Source organism: Equus asinus, chromosome 28 (genome assembly GCF_041296235.1).
Source record: "Equus asinus isolate D_3611 breed Donkey chromosome 28, EquAss-T2T_v2, whole genome shotgun sequence".
NCBI classification, from domain to species: domain Eukaryota; kingdom Metazoa; phylum Chordata; class Mammalia; order Perissodactyla; family Equidae; genus Equus; species Equus asinus.
Window position 1 is genome coordinate 18,404,495 of NC_091817.1, and position 16,106 is coordinate 18,420,600.

Here is a 16,106-nt window from a genome sequence, read left to right on the forward strand (position 1 = left end):
CCCCGCGCCGCCTCCCCGCCCCTCCGCTTTCCCTTTGGCTCGACCGAGCTTGACCGAGCGGAAAGTCCCTTCAGTCCGCTCCGGGCCGGCAGCCATTGGAGGAAGGTCTGTCACAGGGCGGCCCAATCAGAGCGTGCGCAGGAACGCAGCTCGGGCTGCGATTGGGTGGCTCGATGGGTTGCCCCTCCGCCCACGCTCCCTCCCTCCCCGCAGGGCGGCTCGGAGGCGGGGCAGGTGGGGGCGGGCCCAGGTAGCAGGTTCGGCTGCGCGGGGAACGCGCATCGGAGGTAAATAGTAGGGCGGAGGTTGTGGGGCGCCGGACGCGGGCTAGCGAGGCCGGGAAGGGGCGACGGCCGCCCCCGAGGTGAGCGAGCGAGCGAGCGGGCGGCGCAGCCGGCGACCGGCGGCGGCTCGGGTTCCGCGGGCGCCCCCAACCCCGGCCCTCGGAGCCTGGAGCCTGGAGCCGCGGCGCGGCCGCCGGGCCCTCAGCGCCGGCCCGTTAGCTGCGCCGGCCCCGAGGCGGCCCGGCCCGCGGGGCCCGAGCCCGCTGACGTCAGCCGGGCTTCCCCCGGGCGTCCCCACCCCCGGCCTGCCCGGAGGGCTCCCGACTTGGGGAGCGGGGGCGCCGCCGCCGGACCTGCGCGCAAGAGGGACGCAGAAGAGAGCCCTGTCTCTCCTCGGCCCCTACAGCTGGGGAAACTGAGGCACGGGCCGCTGGCCGGCCGCCGACGGCCCGGGATGGCGTCAAAAGCCGCGGCCGCAGTGTGTCACCTCGGTGCCGGGGGCGCATCGACCGGGCGGTTTGGGGTGTTGGCGGCTCCGGTCCAGGAAGAGCTCGGGGCTCTGGCCGCGTTAATGGCGCGTTCTGCTTTTTCTTTCAGTTTCCCCTTCCCGGGGTGAGGATGGCTTTACGCGACAGCCGGGAGTCCTTTAGTTGAAAGGTGCGCTCTGTTCACATAAGGTACTCTTTCTTTTCCTTCTTGTTTTCTTTATTGCCATATTAACGATCTGTGGGGAGATCGCGAAGTCTGGGCGGAAGACAGTGTTTCTGAGTTTGGTTCTGCGCTGGGTCAGCCGCCCGGTTCTTCGTGTTCTTGGCGTCTTTTCTGTTCCACGCCGCGCATTTACAGGTTTCAGGATGGTGGTCACCTTCCAGCCGCCCAGCCCTCCAGCCTCGGCCCCGTCGCTCCTGCTCCTTGCTCTCCCCGGTCTCCCGGAAAAGTTGGATCCTTAGCTGGGCTGAGGAGCGTTCCCTGCGTTGCTTTTCTTCCGGCTTATAGGGATCTTAATAAGATTGTTCCCTCTGCAGTCATTGGCTCCCAGAGGAAAAATCCAGGCCTTGAGAGAGGGTGTTCATTCAAATGTTGCTTTTCTGCACACCCCCTCACGCCCCGAGTGCATTGAATGGCCCTAAGAATTTAGCCTGCCAGTTCCCAACGGGGAGTGGGTGGGTTTGAACTAGAACAGTATTAGGAGAAAATGATTTGCTGGAAATTCTTGTTAAAGTTCATGTACTGTGAATGTTGATAACACCCAGAACATTCTCTGATGTTCTGCTGCAGAATTATACAGTATCCATGCGAAGAAGGCTTCTTTGGATGGTTACTTTTGTGAAGAGCTGATAAGACCAGGGCACTTGTTATATAAAACAGCAGACGTTCAGCAGCAATGATTTCTTGTTGGCATGCCCGACGGAGCTGTGATTTTGTTTGATTTAAGGACGTCTTTAACACAAGAAGAGAAACAGGAGTAATCATCATATTCATCAAACTATTAGTATTTCGTTCCTGATTTTCACACTGTGTTCTTAACTTTGTTGAGGTATTTTCATTGGTTGTACAGAATTTATAGGCATCAGACATGGTTTGAGGATCTAGGGAGCCAGTTTCAAATGAATCTCAAATTGTTTTCATAATTGTGAAGTTTTCCTTATTTGTTTCTTCTTATATATGTAACGATGAAGTGGTGTAGAAATTGACCAGGATTTATTTCATCCAGAGAATTAGAATTAGTATTTATCCAGAGAATTAGGTAAAAAATCATTAAGTACTGTCAACTTCTGAGTCTTTTTCTTTTCTCTTTTTTTCCTTTTAACTTGCAAGAAGCTTTTGGTCACTTAAACAGTTGGGATAGGAAATGAAATTATGGCTTTCACTGTTGTCACCTGAGTTCAGCAAGTCATTCATTGGTTTCTCCTGAACTGATGGCCTACCATATTGTCAGGCACCGGTGTGGGCGCTGGAAACAAAGATTAAGGCCTTGGGGAATTCACAGTTTGGAAGTGTAGTGACCAGGTTTAACTTTATCGAGACAGCAGTGTTCATAATTTTCTTCTGACATGAATATGCAGATACGGGAGCAGATTTTTTTTTTAACCTCATACATCCCACTTGTTTCAGGGACTGAATACTCATGTACTTGGGTCACAAGTTAATCTATGAGGAAAATTAAAACTGTCTCTTTTCTGGTCATGGATTCTCTGTATTTCTATTCTTCAGCTTTTTAGGAATATGACAAATTGCTTTTTTAGTAAGAGATATTCTTTCTTAAAATGGTAATTGTGCCAGCTCTCTAGAAGCGTTGGGAAAAAGTCCCCGTGTGTCTTCTTTCTTTGGTATTCACACTGACCTTCCTACCTCTTTGACATTTATAATTAGGGGCAGTATTTTAGTATTGTCATTTTTATTCTGAGTTAGATAGCCTCCTTTGATTTTTAGAACAAGTCAGATTATCTCAGGAGATGCAAAACATTTTTGAATTAGATCTTTGTTTTCTGTATTGAAGTTCTTTGAACAGTATCTTGAGAATCAAAATGGCATTTATCTTCTAGATAGTTAACTGTTGTCAATTTTATGTATCTAATACTGTTCCATTGTACTGTAATCTTTTAGAACATAATTCTGACCTTTAATATTTTTGTATCAAACTTATTTCTTGATCGTCTTCTTTTCTTTGCACTGGCAGGAAACTGGTATTTGTTCCTTCAACACTCATCTTGGTTTAATGACCTTATTTTAATACAATTAAATTCTCCTTTACTCATAATCCAGACCATCAACAAGCTCAGATAACCAGATATATTTTCAAATCTATGTGACCCTGAACTGTTCCCTCATCTCTAATGTGCTCAAAAGAAAGGCCTTCTGTTCAATATGGTTTTAGGGTTAAATATGTTATTGTATTCCCACTCTTTGGTAATCTTCATTTAGTACTTATAATAATTATCAGGATATTCATAACCAATCTTCCAACCTAAAATAAGTATGATGGTATTTAGTTGAATCATAAAGTGAAGTATATTATTAGAGGCAATTTTTAAACAATGACCTGAAAAGTAGTAAGAGAACACAAATGAGGGCAGCCATCGTATCTTAAATCTTCTGTATTTTTCAGTGTCTAACACTGTGCTGAGTGCATAAAAATGCTAAACAAAATGATAAACCTTCTTGATTGATAAAGAACTCATTGACAGTTGATATAAATCTTTCCCATGTAGTCTGCAGTCAGTTTTTACTGCTTGGGGCTCTTAAGACTTAGTTTACCTGTTGTGTCTATCCCAGTGAAAGAAGAATGTTGGCATTATATTCATTTCTGCTGTGGGAGGAAAGTCTCTTTATTCTGCTGTATTGTCAGTATATTGAAATATTAGTGGTCATTAAATTTAATGTCTTGTATACGTCTAGTAGAGCCATGAAGTTCCCCATTCAGCTTTCTCTGTCAGTTGCAATGAAGAGCATCAGTTGTTAATATGGTAGTTCCAAACCTATTCTTTCTAAGAGAAGAAAGGCCACATCCTTTTTATTTTTGGACAATGCTTTTTAAATATTTTATAACTCTTGCTCTGGCTGTTGTAGTTGTCTCACGTGATCCATCCTGTTATTGAGTTTAAGCTCTCTCCCTCTTGTGCTATTGCGGGTTAGAAAAAGGTTACTGCTCCTTGTAGAGTTCACTTTAAAATACGGTTTTTGATAATTATTGTTAAATTGCTCTCTATCTTTTTATAAACCAAAGTAGTTAGATCAGATTTTGTTGTGGACTCTCTCTTGGATGACTTGCAAAAAGCACTTTGGTAGTCCAATTCATTTAAAATACAGTGACCTAATGCATGACATAGAGTAATTTGGTTTTGTCTTGGTAATATTTCATTAGCACTGGTTGTTCTTATTGTAAGTTGTGACGTGAATTGTTAAGCTGGAGAACCAATAGAGTAGGAGTTCTTGGCATATAATAATTATTAAGATGTAAGGAAGTTATTAATTTTAACATTTGAAGGTATAATTTTTAGGAATTAAAAAATTTATTATTTTCAAAATAGAATTGCCATACTTTAAAAACAGTTTTTGGCCAAAAATATTTAAATAAATTTTAAAGAGAACAAAACATCAATTCAATTTTTTAGAAGCTGCTTTTTGACCATCTCAACCTGCCGGGAGCAACCAAAAGAATGTCTATGCCATAAAGTCTGTGTGCTTACTCCCCAAAGACCTGTTCAGAATTTATGGATTCCTCTTTTTGTTGTTAGTTATTGTTATTGTTGTTTTGTTTGTTTTTCTAAACACTCAAACGTGTTGTCATCACCTGGCTTCTCAGAACTGGTTAGAAGCAGTCGGTTGGAAGGCCGCAAGGCCATAAAAGGAGTCAGATGCACACTGCAGGGAACTGCGAAAATGGCTGAGTGCAGGGGAAACTACGGGTGGAAAACCTACAGAAAGCAGACACCAGAACTCAGAAAGCACAACGGAAAGCCTTTTAACCAAGTACCAAACACCTTTACATACTGAGAGTCATACATAATAATTTATATCTATATGGATAATTCAGTGATCAAGAAAAAATGAAGCTATTTCCTTGTTGAAAGATGTTGACATTTAGAAAGAATTTTATTCAGAAATAGCAGACAGTTCATTTTGGTATTTTAAAGAGAGAGAGCCAAATTGAGGGTTTGGGTCTGTTTGGGTAGCCCTCATAAGGGGTTTTGCTTATATGGTACCAAGATAGAGGTTTCCACAGGTGTCTTGTATAAGTGGCAAATATAAATTGATCCTATTCCTGCCGAAGTAGACAGTGCCCTCAAGTGGAATTAAGACAAACATATTATAAAAAACAAACAAAAAAAAAACCCAGAGAACCACTTTATGCTAGCTCTGCCCCTGCCCTCGCTAAATGGTGCTGGTGCGCAGATATTTCAGTAAGGTTCGTGCGAAGGGGTGCCAGACTCTTTACCCTGTCTTTGGTGATCTCCATGTCTCAGTTTGGCTTGTCGAGGGACGGACTTTTAAAAACTGCGCCTTTACAGGGTACCTCATTATCAAGCAGCGCATTCTAAAAGAAACGCTGTTCTCTGTATAGGTTTGCCAGATTATTTAATTATTAATTTAAATGGTTAAACTGAAAATTTGGTTCTTTAGTTTTAGAAGTAATTGTTTTTTAATTCCAAGAATAAGATAGATAAATATGATAGTGCGATCAACTGCTGCTGTTACCCAGAATAATGGAAATGGATACCTCTGCCTCCAAGAAGGATGGAATAAGTACCGTATTTTGAAACCAGATAGCCACAGTTCGGTGGCTGTTGCATAGGAACTCTTGTTTTCAGTGAGATAATTAATTAATGAATTTTAAAGTCTTACTTTGAATTAATGAAATTGTATAGTGTTTTTCCTTAAAGATTGGCACCTGAGCTGACAATTGTTGCCAATCTTCTTCTTTTCTTTCTTTCTGCTTTTTCTCCCCAAATCCCCCCAGTACATAGTTGTATATTTTAGTTATGGATCCTTCTAGTTGTGGCATGTAGGACGCCGCCTCAGCATGGCCTGAGGAGTGGTGCCACGTCCTTGCCCGGGATCCAAACCGGTGAAACCTTGGGCTGCTGAAGTGGAGCTCGTGAACTTAACCACTCGGCACCGGGCCGGCCCCTGAAATTGTATAGTTTTTAACCATCAATTAAAGTAGGGTTGAGAAGGCTATTTTAATTGTGAAAGATTAGTATTCTTGTAAAAATTTTAAATAAAAATTTGAAACTGAAAAAGAAATCATCTTTTGTACATTCCTTTCTAGTATACATGGTTAAAATTGTGGTATGAAAACATTTTGTTCCATACTATACTGCAATTCTATTTCCTTGTTACATAGTGTGAGTTTTGATGGCTACAAAATTGATATTTAAAGATATCTTTAGTATAATCAGATTTCCAATATCTGATATTTATGATTGTAAGAATTTTTTTTTTTAAAAGATTGGCGCCTGAGCTAACAACTGTTGCCAATCTTCTTTTTTTTTTCCTGCTTTTTCTCCCCAAATCCTCCCAGTACATAGTTGTATATTTTAGTTGTGGGTCCTTCTAGTTGTGGCATGTGGGACACTGCCTCAGCGTGGCCTGACGAGCAGTGCCATGTCTGCGCCCAGGATCTGGGCCACGGAAACCCTGGGCCGCCGAATCAGAGCGCGCGAACTTAACCACTCGGCCATGGGGCCGGCCTCTGATTCTGAGAAATTAAATGATAGCTATGATTGATGTGATTAACATTTGCCTATCTTAAGGAAAAAATGTATAAGATTAAGGAAATGAAACTGAGTCAGAGATAAAATGTTCCATTTTCAAAATATGGCGCACAGATAAATGAATTGTGGTTAACGTTTCAGAATGTGATTTTATGATATTATTGATAAAGATGTTTAACATAATAATTATAAGTTTTTACTTAAACTGCATGTACAGAAACAATAGCCTTTTTGATGTATGTGTGTTTTGCCCAAACACAGCAGCTTATCCATTTAAGTTAGACAAGGATCTATTACAAATTCTACTGTTTAAGGTTTAAAAATGTCAGAATATGTATATAAGGTTACGTTTTACTAGAATTTGACTTTATAAATTTTGGTGCCTTGGGAACAAACATTAGTGTATTGTCTTTGAAGATACTTTACAATTGGATCTCCTTAACTGAACATGCAAAATTATAGTAGATACAAGTAATATTTATCTTTTAACCTTTTTAGATATTTTTGGAAGTATTTCATTTGTGTGTTTTTGCTAGTCGAATGAGATTTTTGAAAGTCTTTAACCTTAATTGTAGCTCATGAATGAAGTGTAAAGTTTCTGTTTGCTTGTCCTCCAGGCGTTTTGATTTGCTGGTTTTTTACAGCATGGACACCAAATTGCTAAAAACTTGCTTTGGAACTGCCAGTGAATTTGTCTTTTGCGGTTTTACTACAAACTTAGTAGTTCCCTTTTTTTTGAGTTAATATTTTGGAGTTAATATCACAATGAGTTCGGGTTTATGGAGCCAAGAAAAAGTTACGTCACCCTACTGGGAAGAGCGGAGTTTTTATTTGCTTCTTCAAGAATGCAGTGTTACAGACAAACAAACACAAAAGCTCCTTAAAGTACCCAAGGGGAGTATAGGACAGTATATCCAAGATCGTTCTGTGGGACATTCGAGGATTCCTTCTGCAAAAGCCAAGAAAAATCAGATCGGATTAAAAATTCTAGAGCAGCCACATGCAGTTCTCTTTGTTGATGAAAAGGATGTTGTAGAAATAAATGAAAAATTCACAGAGTTGCTTTTGGCAATTACCAATTGTGAAGAGAGGTTCAGCCTGTTTAAAAACAGAAACAGACTAAGTAAAGGCCTCCAAATAGATGTGGGCTGCCCTGTGAAAGTGCAGCTGAGATCTGGGGAAGAAAAGTTTCCTGGAGTTGTGCGCTTCAGAGGACCCTTATTAGCAGAGAGGACAATATCGGGAATATTCTTTGGAGTAGAATTACTGGTAAGTTCGATAAACCATTTTAGTGAGCTGTGTGTCTTTGTGTTTGTGTGTATTTGTATCTGCACATTTTTTCCCCTTTTAGATACAAAATAAATTTTCCCAGAAATCGTCTGTAAGTTTTATAATATTCATCATCCTTAGGATTTACTTTCTAATGATAAATTGAGATGATCCAAAGATGACGCATTGAAATCTTTTGAAAAACTACCCACCACAGTAGGAAGTACAAATAGATCACGTAATTATTGAAGACTTTCGTGTCTTAGAAATTTTAACATTGTCTATGTTAAAAATGAACTCTACCTATTGTAAACTAATTAATCACTTCACAAAATTGCTAATTGTCTTGTGACATTATCATCTGCATGTTTCTCAGTTTTTCTTAATGTGTTATATTGGGTAATACAATTTGGATGTAAGATTTTTTTTTAATGAGTAGCATCAATTTTGACTTGCTTTTAGTTGTCCCTGATAATATATGTGAAAATCATCTTAGAATTTATTCCTACTGAAAAGAGAACCAAGAACTCTGTGATACGTTTCCAAAATTAATATTAATTCTCAAGAACTTAAATGTCAGTTACATTTTGACGTTCTTGCAAATAGAATGTCATGCCTTGTTTGCGTCTTGGTTTAAATTTAAAGCAATAATTGTAAAACAAGTGGAGATTTGAATCCCAGCTAGTCCCTTTACTAGCTGGGTTGTCAGGTTAGTTAACCAAGCTGCTTCTCTAAATCTGCTTCCTCATCTGTAAGATAGTGATACTAGTACACGGCTTGCAGTGTTTTTGTGATCCATTGATTCAGGTTCAGCACGGTGGCTGGCTCAGAGAAAGTGCTTACCAAATGGAGCTATCATTACTGTCTTTTAAAGTAAAGTTTTCTTTTTATGACAGAATTACTGTTAAAACACAAATTAGAATCCAGCCCAGCTCTCTCACAGTGGAATTATATTTGAAATTATCAAGTAATTTTACTTCAACATCAGATACAACTTCTTCCTTATTTTTTAAACACCCTAAATCCAAAAGCAACTGCTAATAATTATATTTCTTGTGTGTCATTTAGAATTTTTCCAGTGATTTCCCTGAAATTCCCTGAGTAGATATTTTATCTTATGGATCATCTTTATCTGTCTGTCTGTCTTATCTATCAATTGATATTTCTCTCTCTCTTCCTCTCTCTCTTTCTCTGTCTCTCTCTCTCTCTCTCTGTCTCTTTCTCTTTCTCTCTCTCCCTTTCCCCTCCCTCTCTCTCTCATTTGAAAACTAGGACGAAGGTCGTGGCCAAGGTTTCACTGATGGGGTGTATCAAGGAAAGCAGCTTTTTCAGTGTGATGAAGATTGTGGAGTATTTGTTGCGTTGGACAAGCTGGAAATCATAGAAGATGATGACAATGGATTGGAAAGTGACTATGCAGGTCCAGTGGACACAATGCAGGTTGAACTCCCCCCTCTGGAAATAAACTCCAGAGTCTCTTTGAAGCTTGGAGAAACTATAGAATCTGGAACAGTTATATTTTGTGATGTTTTGCCGGGAAAAGAAAGCTTAGGATATTTTGTTGGTGTGGACATGGTAAGAAACTTTTGTATTATATTATCTTTGTGACTATATCTCTTAGTTTTATGGCCAATTTAGATACAAATTAAACACTTTGAATATTAAAAATGGACTAATTTGGAGTATGTAAAGAATATGTTCTAATTTATCTTTAGTGAAGGAACACTGCTACGGGACAAGAGTCTAGATGTAGAATTACATTTCTTCTTTTTTCCAGTTTGAATAAACTGGAATAATGTTTTCAGTCTTTAAATTTGCTGTGTGATAGCTGACCAGTAGACAGAAAAAAACCCACCCAAATACATTACATGATGTCTTATTTTTCTTTATTTTGAAAGGCTTTTTTCTTTTTTTGGTAATCTGTGTTTCTCTTTTTGTAATATTTTGCAAAATTTTATTGACTGATCTGATTTTAATGAGTAGTGTAAAAATCATATGCAGAAAATACCTGAGTAGAGGAAAAGCACATTGCTTTACAGGAAAAGACAATTAGAATATTTTCTTAGGATGTAACTCACTCAAAAATATTTTTTTTTTACTGTGGTAAATTATATGTAACATAAAATTTGTCATTTTAACCATTTTTAAGTTTACAGTTCAGTGACATGACGTACATTCACATTATTCTGCAACCATTACCCCATCCATCTCCAGAACTTTCTCCTCATACCAAACTGAAGCTCTGTCCCCATTAAACACTAGCCGCCCATTATTTCTCCCTCAGCCAGCAGTCTGCTGGAACCAGTATTCTGCTTCTTGTCTCTGGGAATTTCCCTATTCTAGGTATCTCATATAAGTGGAATCATCCAATATTTGTCCTTTTGTGTCACTCATTTTTAATGTTACCTTATAATCATATTTGTTAATAATGGATACATTCCTATATGGCATGTTGAATGATACCTGTGGAGTTAAGAGAAGGAGAAGGAAAAAACTGAGAACGTTTTCATTATAGATTGGAAATATGGACAAGAATTTGTTAGATATAAAGAAGGAGATTCACACAGAATTATTAAACACTACAATGAGTTAGGAGAGGATGTGAGTAATAGACTCTTGTCCTCACGATGTTTTCAGTGAGTACTCACATCATTTTAGTACATTTAGTTTTATCTATTCAGTTATACTTTTTGACAGGGTCTGAACGTTCTAGCATAAGTTTCTGTTATCCTGTGCTTGGAAATTCTATTTGATACCCATTAGTTAGACAAACATCGCTATGTTGTTCAGACAAACATCTACCATGTGAAAAGTTAGAGCCAGAGTAAAACATGTGAGTCCCTCAGGATAGCGAACAATAGAGCACACCTTGAAACCACTCTTCTTTAAATATTCAGTATTTGTTTAGAGGAGAGATTGTGGGCTGGTAGAGGGATTGGAGAAAGAAGGCCACTAGCCATTGGGGTTAGTTTCCCCTTGCCTCAGGTCGTTTGGGCCCTAAACTTGGTTAAAGTCAGGTGGGCCTTCCCTTCCTAAGCTGATAGACTGGGGATCATGTTGTTTACTGGGGCAGGCTGCCTAGAGGTTTGCCCCAGCAGCCTCTTCCATGCCTCTGTCTGTCTGCCAGCTAGCTTGTGCAAGTATTCATTCCAAACCTTTCTACTGTACTCCTGGAAAGGAATGTTCTGGCAAATGCAATATTCTTCATCTTCTCTTTCCAAAGACATTTAGCATGTTGTACGTGTTGGTGCTTAGGGCAGTTGTCTGACTGTCACATCTCTTAATCTTACTCCAAGAAAAGCACTGTGCTAGTTGGTGCTACATTGGAATATAAGATAGTTAAATATAAAAATCTCCATTTTGGAGGGAATTCTTACAGACCCATAAAATGACGAACACTTAAAAAATGGACTTTCCAAGTATAGAAGGGCGTACAGGAATTCAAATTGAAGATTTAAGAGCTCGGGGAATATAAAGGAATGATTAGAGCAAGCTAGGGTTAATTAGGGGCAGATTTCTGGGTGAAATAATGTATTATTAATAAATCTTCCCATGCAGATGGATGTTATTATATAGACTGGTATTTGTTGTCCAGTAAAGTATGACAAATACTTTTGACTCCTTGCTCATCTGTGGGTTTACTGTAGTTGGTTATTCTTGGATTTCATTTTTCCAAAAACAAAAACAAAAACAGAGATGAATAAACATAAACAAAACCCCTTATTACTGTGGCAATTATTCCTGATATATTCTTTTTTTCTTTTAGGAAAAATGGTTAAAATTTACCAATGTAAATGTTTTGGAGGATCCTTTTATGGAAAATACAGACTTTTATATTTATGCTTGATTGGAGAGGGTTTTAAAGTTTATTCTATTGCTTAACTTGTAGGATAACCCTATTGGCAACTGGGATGGAAGGTTTGATGGCGTGCAGCTTTGTAGTTTTGCAAGTGTTGAAAGTACAATTCTCTTGCATATCAATGATATCATCCCAGGTATGTTTTCTTTGTGTTTTATATATTAATAAGGCAGAGTTTCTAGGATGTGTTTTGTTATGAGGGTGTAAATATAAGCTTCAAATTGTGTTTTTGGAACTTTTATATTATGGAAATGTTATTAAATAGAATATCCTTTCTTACCCCCAAATGAAAACAATACTTAAAGATTTTTATTTCCAAAAGTATGTGAGTATGGGTTAGTATTTATACGTTTTCCTTCACTTTTTCATCACCAGTCCATTCTAAGTGGGGAAAAAAATCCCTTTCTGATAATTAGAAGGGTCAAAAAATGTGATGAACTGCCACCTGTTTGAGTGAAAGCCTAGTTGAAACTGGAAGCCCTTAAGCAGAAGCTGGTCGTTTAGTAGAATCTAATACACTGTGGGGAGGATTCTTGCTGGATGCCCTACGAGATCCCTTCCAGTTTTGAGACAGTGTAATTCATCAGCCTTCATGACTCTAGTCAGAAACAGATCATTTCAACTTTACGTCTTAAAACAAGTCATAAGCAACCTTTTGTTTTACCTCAAACAAGAGCACCTATTGGCTGCTGTCAACTAATGAATAAATTCCTATTGGTAGCCACATCAACAGTACCTTCCCCCTGCTCTCAGTAGAATTCCAATTATAGGCTAGTCAATTAATATTATGTTAGTCATAAAACAGAGGCAACCAGAGGTGGTGATTCGTATTAAGCATTATACAATTATGAGTAAATGTCAGAAAGCTTGCATTCAGTAGCCACAAATATATGAATCCTTGAATTAGATAACATCTACTTTTTTACGTTCTTGACAGACTTATTAGGAATGTCTTAATTATCCCCATCTTGCTGATAAGAAACTGGGGCTTAGATAGGGCTAAGATTGCCTAGGATCAAGTAAGTGGTGGAGCCAGAATTCAGATGCAGACCTGTCTGATTATCAAGCTCTGCTCTTTTCAGTACCTCCTCACCCCACATCCCTTGTGTGTACATAGGTTGTGAAGACCTGCATAGAAAAACATCCTTCTCAGCCTCGCATGTATACTTGGGAATATTGTTTCCATGGAGATGTATTTTGTCTCTAATTCTATAAAAGCTGAATTTTACTATAGCGGGGATCACAGCTGAACAGAATGATTTTTTTCTTCCAGTGTTTTTCCGTTATTGCTAATTTTGACACAACACTTTTCGGTTCCCCACAGGTCATTTCAGATCCTCAGTTTCTTTTTTTTGTAAAAATAAAGAGGCTAATACTAGATGATCCTTAAGGTTTCTTCTAGCTTGCACTGTTTGCTCTTCCTGTTTTCCTGTTGGCTTGGCAAGTAAGAAATGCTTGTTTTGCTGAGTTAGTAAATGCTTTCTACTTTAGCTTGTAGCTTTACAGAAAGAGTACATTAATTTAATTGGAGGCATGGGATCAAATTACTTAGACTTTGTAAAAGTCTAACATACTTTGCTTTTCTTGATTTCTTTCAAATGAGTTTTTAATTTCTTGCAAATTGGATTCGTAAGTATTTCTTTGCTTCCTTTGGGGAACTAATGGTTTACATTTAGGGGAAAGCATATCTGTGCTTGATGTTTTATCTAGTAATATTTAGTTTACCTTTTCATGCTTGTTTTTGGAAAAACACAATTTATGATTTTATGTATCAGAATACTTTTTGGTGTTATAACAAATGCTTATTGTTTAAAAAGCAGCTTTCGAAAAGGTTGTTCCTTCATTCAAGTATTATAAAGCCCTTACTTAGGCTTCTTTTGGGTGTTGAGGATGTATATAGTAGAAAGCAAAGTAGATAAAAATTCTCCCCACATCGAGCTTTCATTCTAGTGAGCGGAGGCAGCCAATAAATAGGTAAAATATATGGTCAATTAGATGGTGGTTGATGGAGAATGATAAACAAGATAAGGGGGAAAACGGGGTGCTGGTTTGGGGGATGGGATTTCCTGTTTTCTCTTGTGTAGTCCCAGTGAGCCTCTCATGTGGTGGCATTTGAACTCCTGAGAGGAAGGAGATTTGAGAGTGAGCCACGTGGATTCCGAGGGAAGGCCTGAGGCTGCACCTAGCTTGGCTAGTTTGAGAAGTAGCAAGGGATTCCTTGTGGCTGGAGCAGGTCGAGCGAGGGACAGGTAGTGGGAGCTGGACCAGGCAGGGCCAAGGGGGCTGGTGTATGGATTCCTGGCTTTTGCTCTGCGGGAGATGGGGAGCTAGAGGTGGGTTGCGAGCTAAGGACGTGTTACCTTCATTGACGTTTGAAAATGATCCCTCGGGCTGTATGTCAGAGGGCAGGAGCCGGGAGACCAGGGAGGAGGCTGTTGCAGTTATCCGTGCGCTCGATGATGTGGCTTGATGGGGGGTGTCTAATATGTTGTTTAGGTTAACCTGTTTTTAAACCTGATATAAATAGAATCATACCGACTGTCTTCTCTAATTACTTGCATCGTTTACTTAAAATGTATTTTGAGATTCTTTCCTGTGGATGAGGGTATTAATGGTTTATTCACCCTCTCTGCTTCATACTATATTTCATTGTGTGAATATCTCACAATTTAATAGCCCATTGTATTGTTAATGGGCGTTTGGGTTTTGGGTTATTTCCATAATCATCTTCAACACTGGTGCTGATTAAATTTTTTGCCAGTATGATGCCTGAGAAATGGTGTCTCAAGGTGGTTTTAATTTGTAGTTCCCTGATTAAAAGTAGGATTGAATAACTTTTCATATGTTTATGGAACATCTGCGGCTTGTATTGAATACCTGTTTGTGTCTTTCTCATTTTCCTGTTGTTTATTGATTCATGAGTTCTCTATTTTAAAATTTCAATAAAATATTTTTTCAACATTTTATTATGAAATTTTCAAACATAAGAAAAGTTGAATTTTGTACTCAATATTCCTATTTCTACCACCTAGTACAATAAACGTTTAATTGTACTTTATCATGTATCTATCCATCCGTTATCCTTGCACTAATCCATCTTGTTTTTTTATGCATTTCAAAGTAACAGGCATTAGTATACTTCCTCCTAAATACTTCAGCATGCGTATCATTAACTTGAGATAAGTATTTAGGTTTTTTTTTCTTTGAGATAAAAAACATTTCATAAAATGAAATGCACATTGTATCATTTGAGTTTTGACTAATGCATATACCCTTGGATTTAGTAACTATTAAGTTACTAAAATAAGTTTTAATAAGAAATACATTCACATATCTCAAATCAAAATAATAAGACGTACAGTGGAATGTCTTGTTTCCATTCTTACCCCTCTACCTCATTGCCCCCTCACTCTGTCCCTTGCCTCCCAGTAGTAACTTTGTAGTAGTTTCTTGTATATCTTTCCAGAGTTTCTTTTTACAATATAAATACATATTCTCCCTCCCTTTTTATGCATAAAGCATAGTATTTACGCTATTCTGCACCTTGCTTTCTTCTCTTTATATCTTGGAGCTCTTTGTGTGTCTGAATAGAGGCGTTCTTCTTGTTTTTTACAGTGTATAATTTTCCGTTGTACTGTAGTTCCATAATTTATTTAACCAGATTCCTATTGATGGGTTTTTGGATTGTTTCTAACTTTTTACTGTTACAAACAATGCTGCAATAACCTGTACGTATGTATTTCCTACATGTGCTAGCATATTTATAGGATAAAGTCCCAGAAGTGAGTTGTTTGGTTAAGAAGTGCATGCGTTTGTATCGCTCTAGATATTGCTAAATTGCCTTCAATAGTGAATATAACAATTTATATTCCTACAAGCAGAATATGAGGGTGACTTTTTTAATAATCTTGCCATGAGAGTATGTTGTTAAATTTTTTTCCCAGTCTGAAGGTGAAAAATGTATTCAGTATAGTTTTAATTTGCATTTCTCTGATGAATGAGGTATGAACATCTTTTCATGTGATTAAGGGCAATTTGTATTTTTCTTTCTGTGAACTGTTTATTCATATCATATCTGTTATCTGTTTTTTGAATTGGGTTATTGTTCTTTATTCTTACCAATTCTTTATGTGTTGAGGAGGTAAACTTTTGTGGTGTGGGGTGCAAATGTTCCCCACTACTCAGTCTTCATTTGTCATTAGTTTTCTGTCATTTTTTAATTGTTTATCTGGTTGTCCTCATGTTTTAAAATTGTGGTAAAATATACGTAACAAGATGTACCATTTGAACTATTTTTAAGTGTACAATTCAGTGGCATTAAGTACATTTACGATGAAGTGCGGCTGTCACCACTGTCTCTTTCCAGACTTTTTCATCATCTCATGCAGAGACTCTATACCCATTGAGAAATAACTGCCCGTTCCTCCCTTCCCTCAGTCCCGCTAACTTCTGTTCTCTAATTTCTGTCTTAAAAAT

General features: G+C 38.4%; 1 protein-coding gene across 9 annotated transcripts in view; it reads left to right on the top strand.

Annotated features, from left to right (window-relative positions):
- Nucleotides 1-208: 208 nt before the first annotated feature.
- CYLD (CYLD lysine 63 deubiquitinase) overlaps nt 209-16,106 on the top strand; it is a 70,393-nt gene continuing 54,495 nt past the window's right edge. Inside the window, exons 1-5 of one of the 9 annotated variants that reach the window (XM_070500752.1) lie at nt 209-287; nt 882-961; nt 7,120-7,771; nt 9,044-9,346; nt 11,661-11,766. In XM_070500752.1, the coding sequence (XP_070356853.1) occupies nt 7,268-7,771; nt 9,044-9,346; nt 11,661-11,766 (913 nt within the window). In that variant the 5' untranslated portion in view covers nt 209-287; nt 882-961; nt 7,120-7,267. Of the gene's footprint in view, nt 365-881; nt 962-7,119; nt 7,772-9,043; nt 9,347-11,660; nt 11,767-16,106 lie in introns of all 9 variants that reach the window. The other 8 variants (XM_070500753.1, XM_014827977.3, XM_070500749.1 and 5 more) reach the window with 8 other exon arrangements.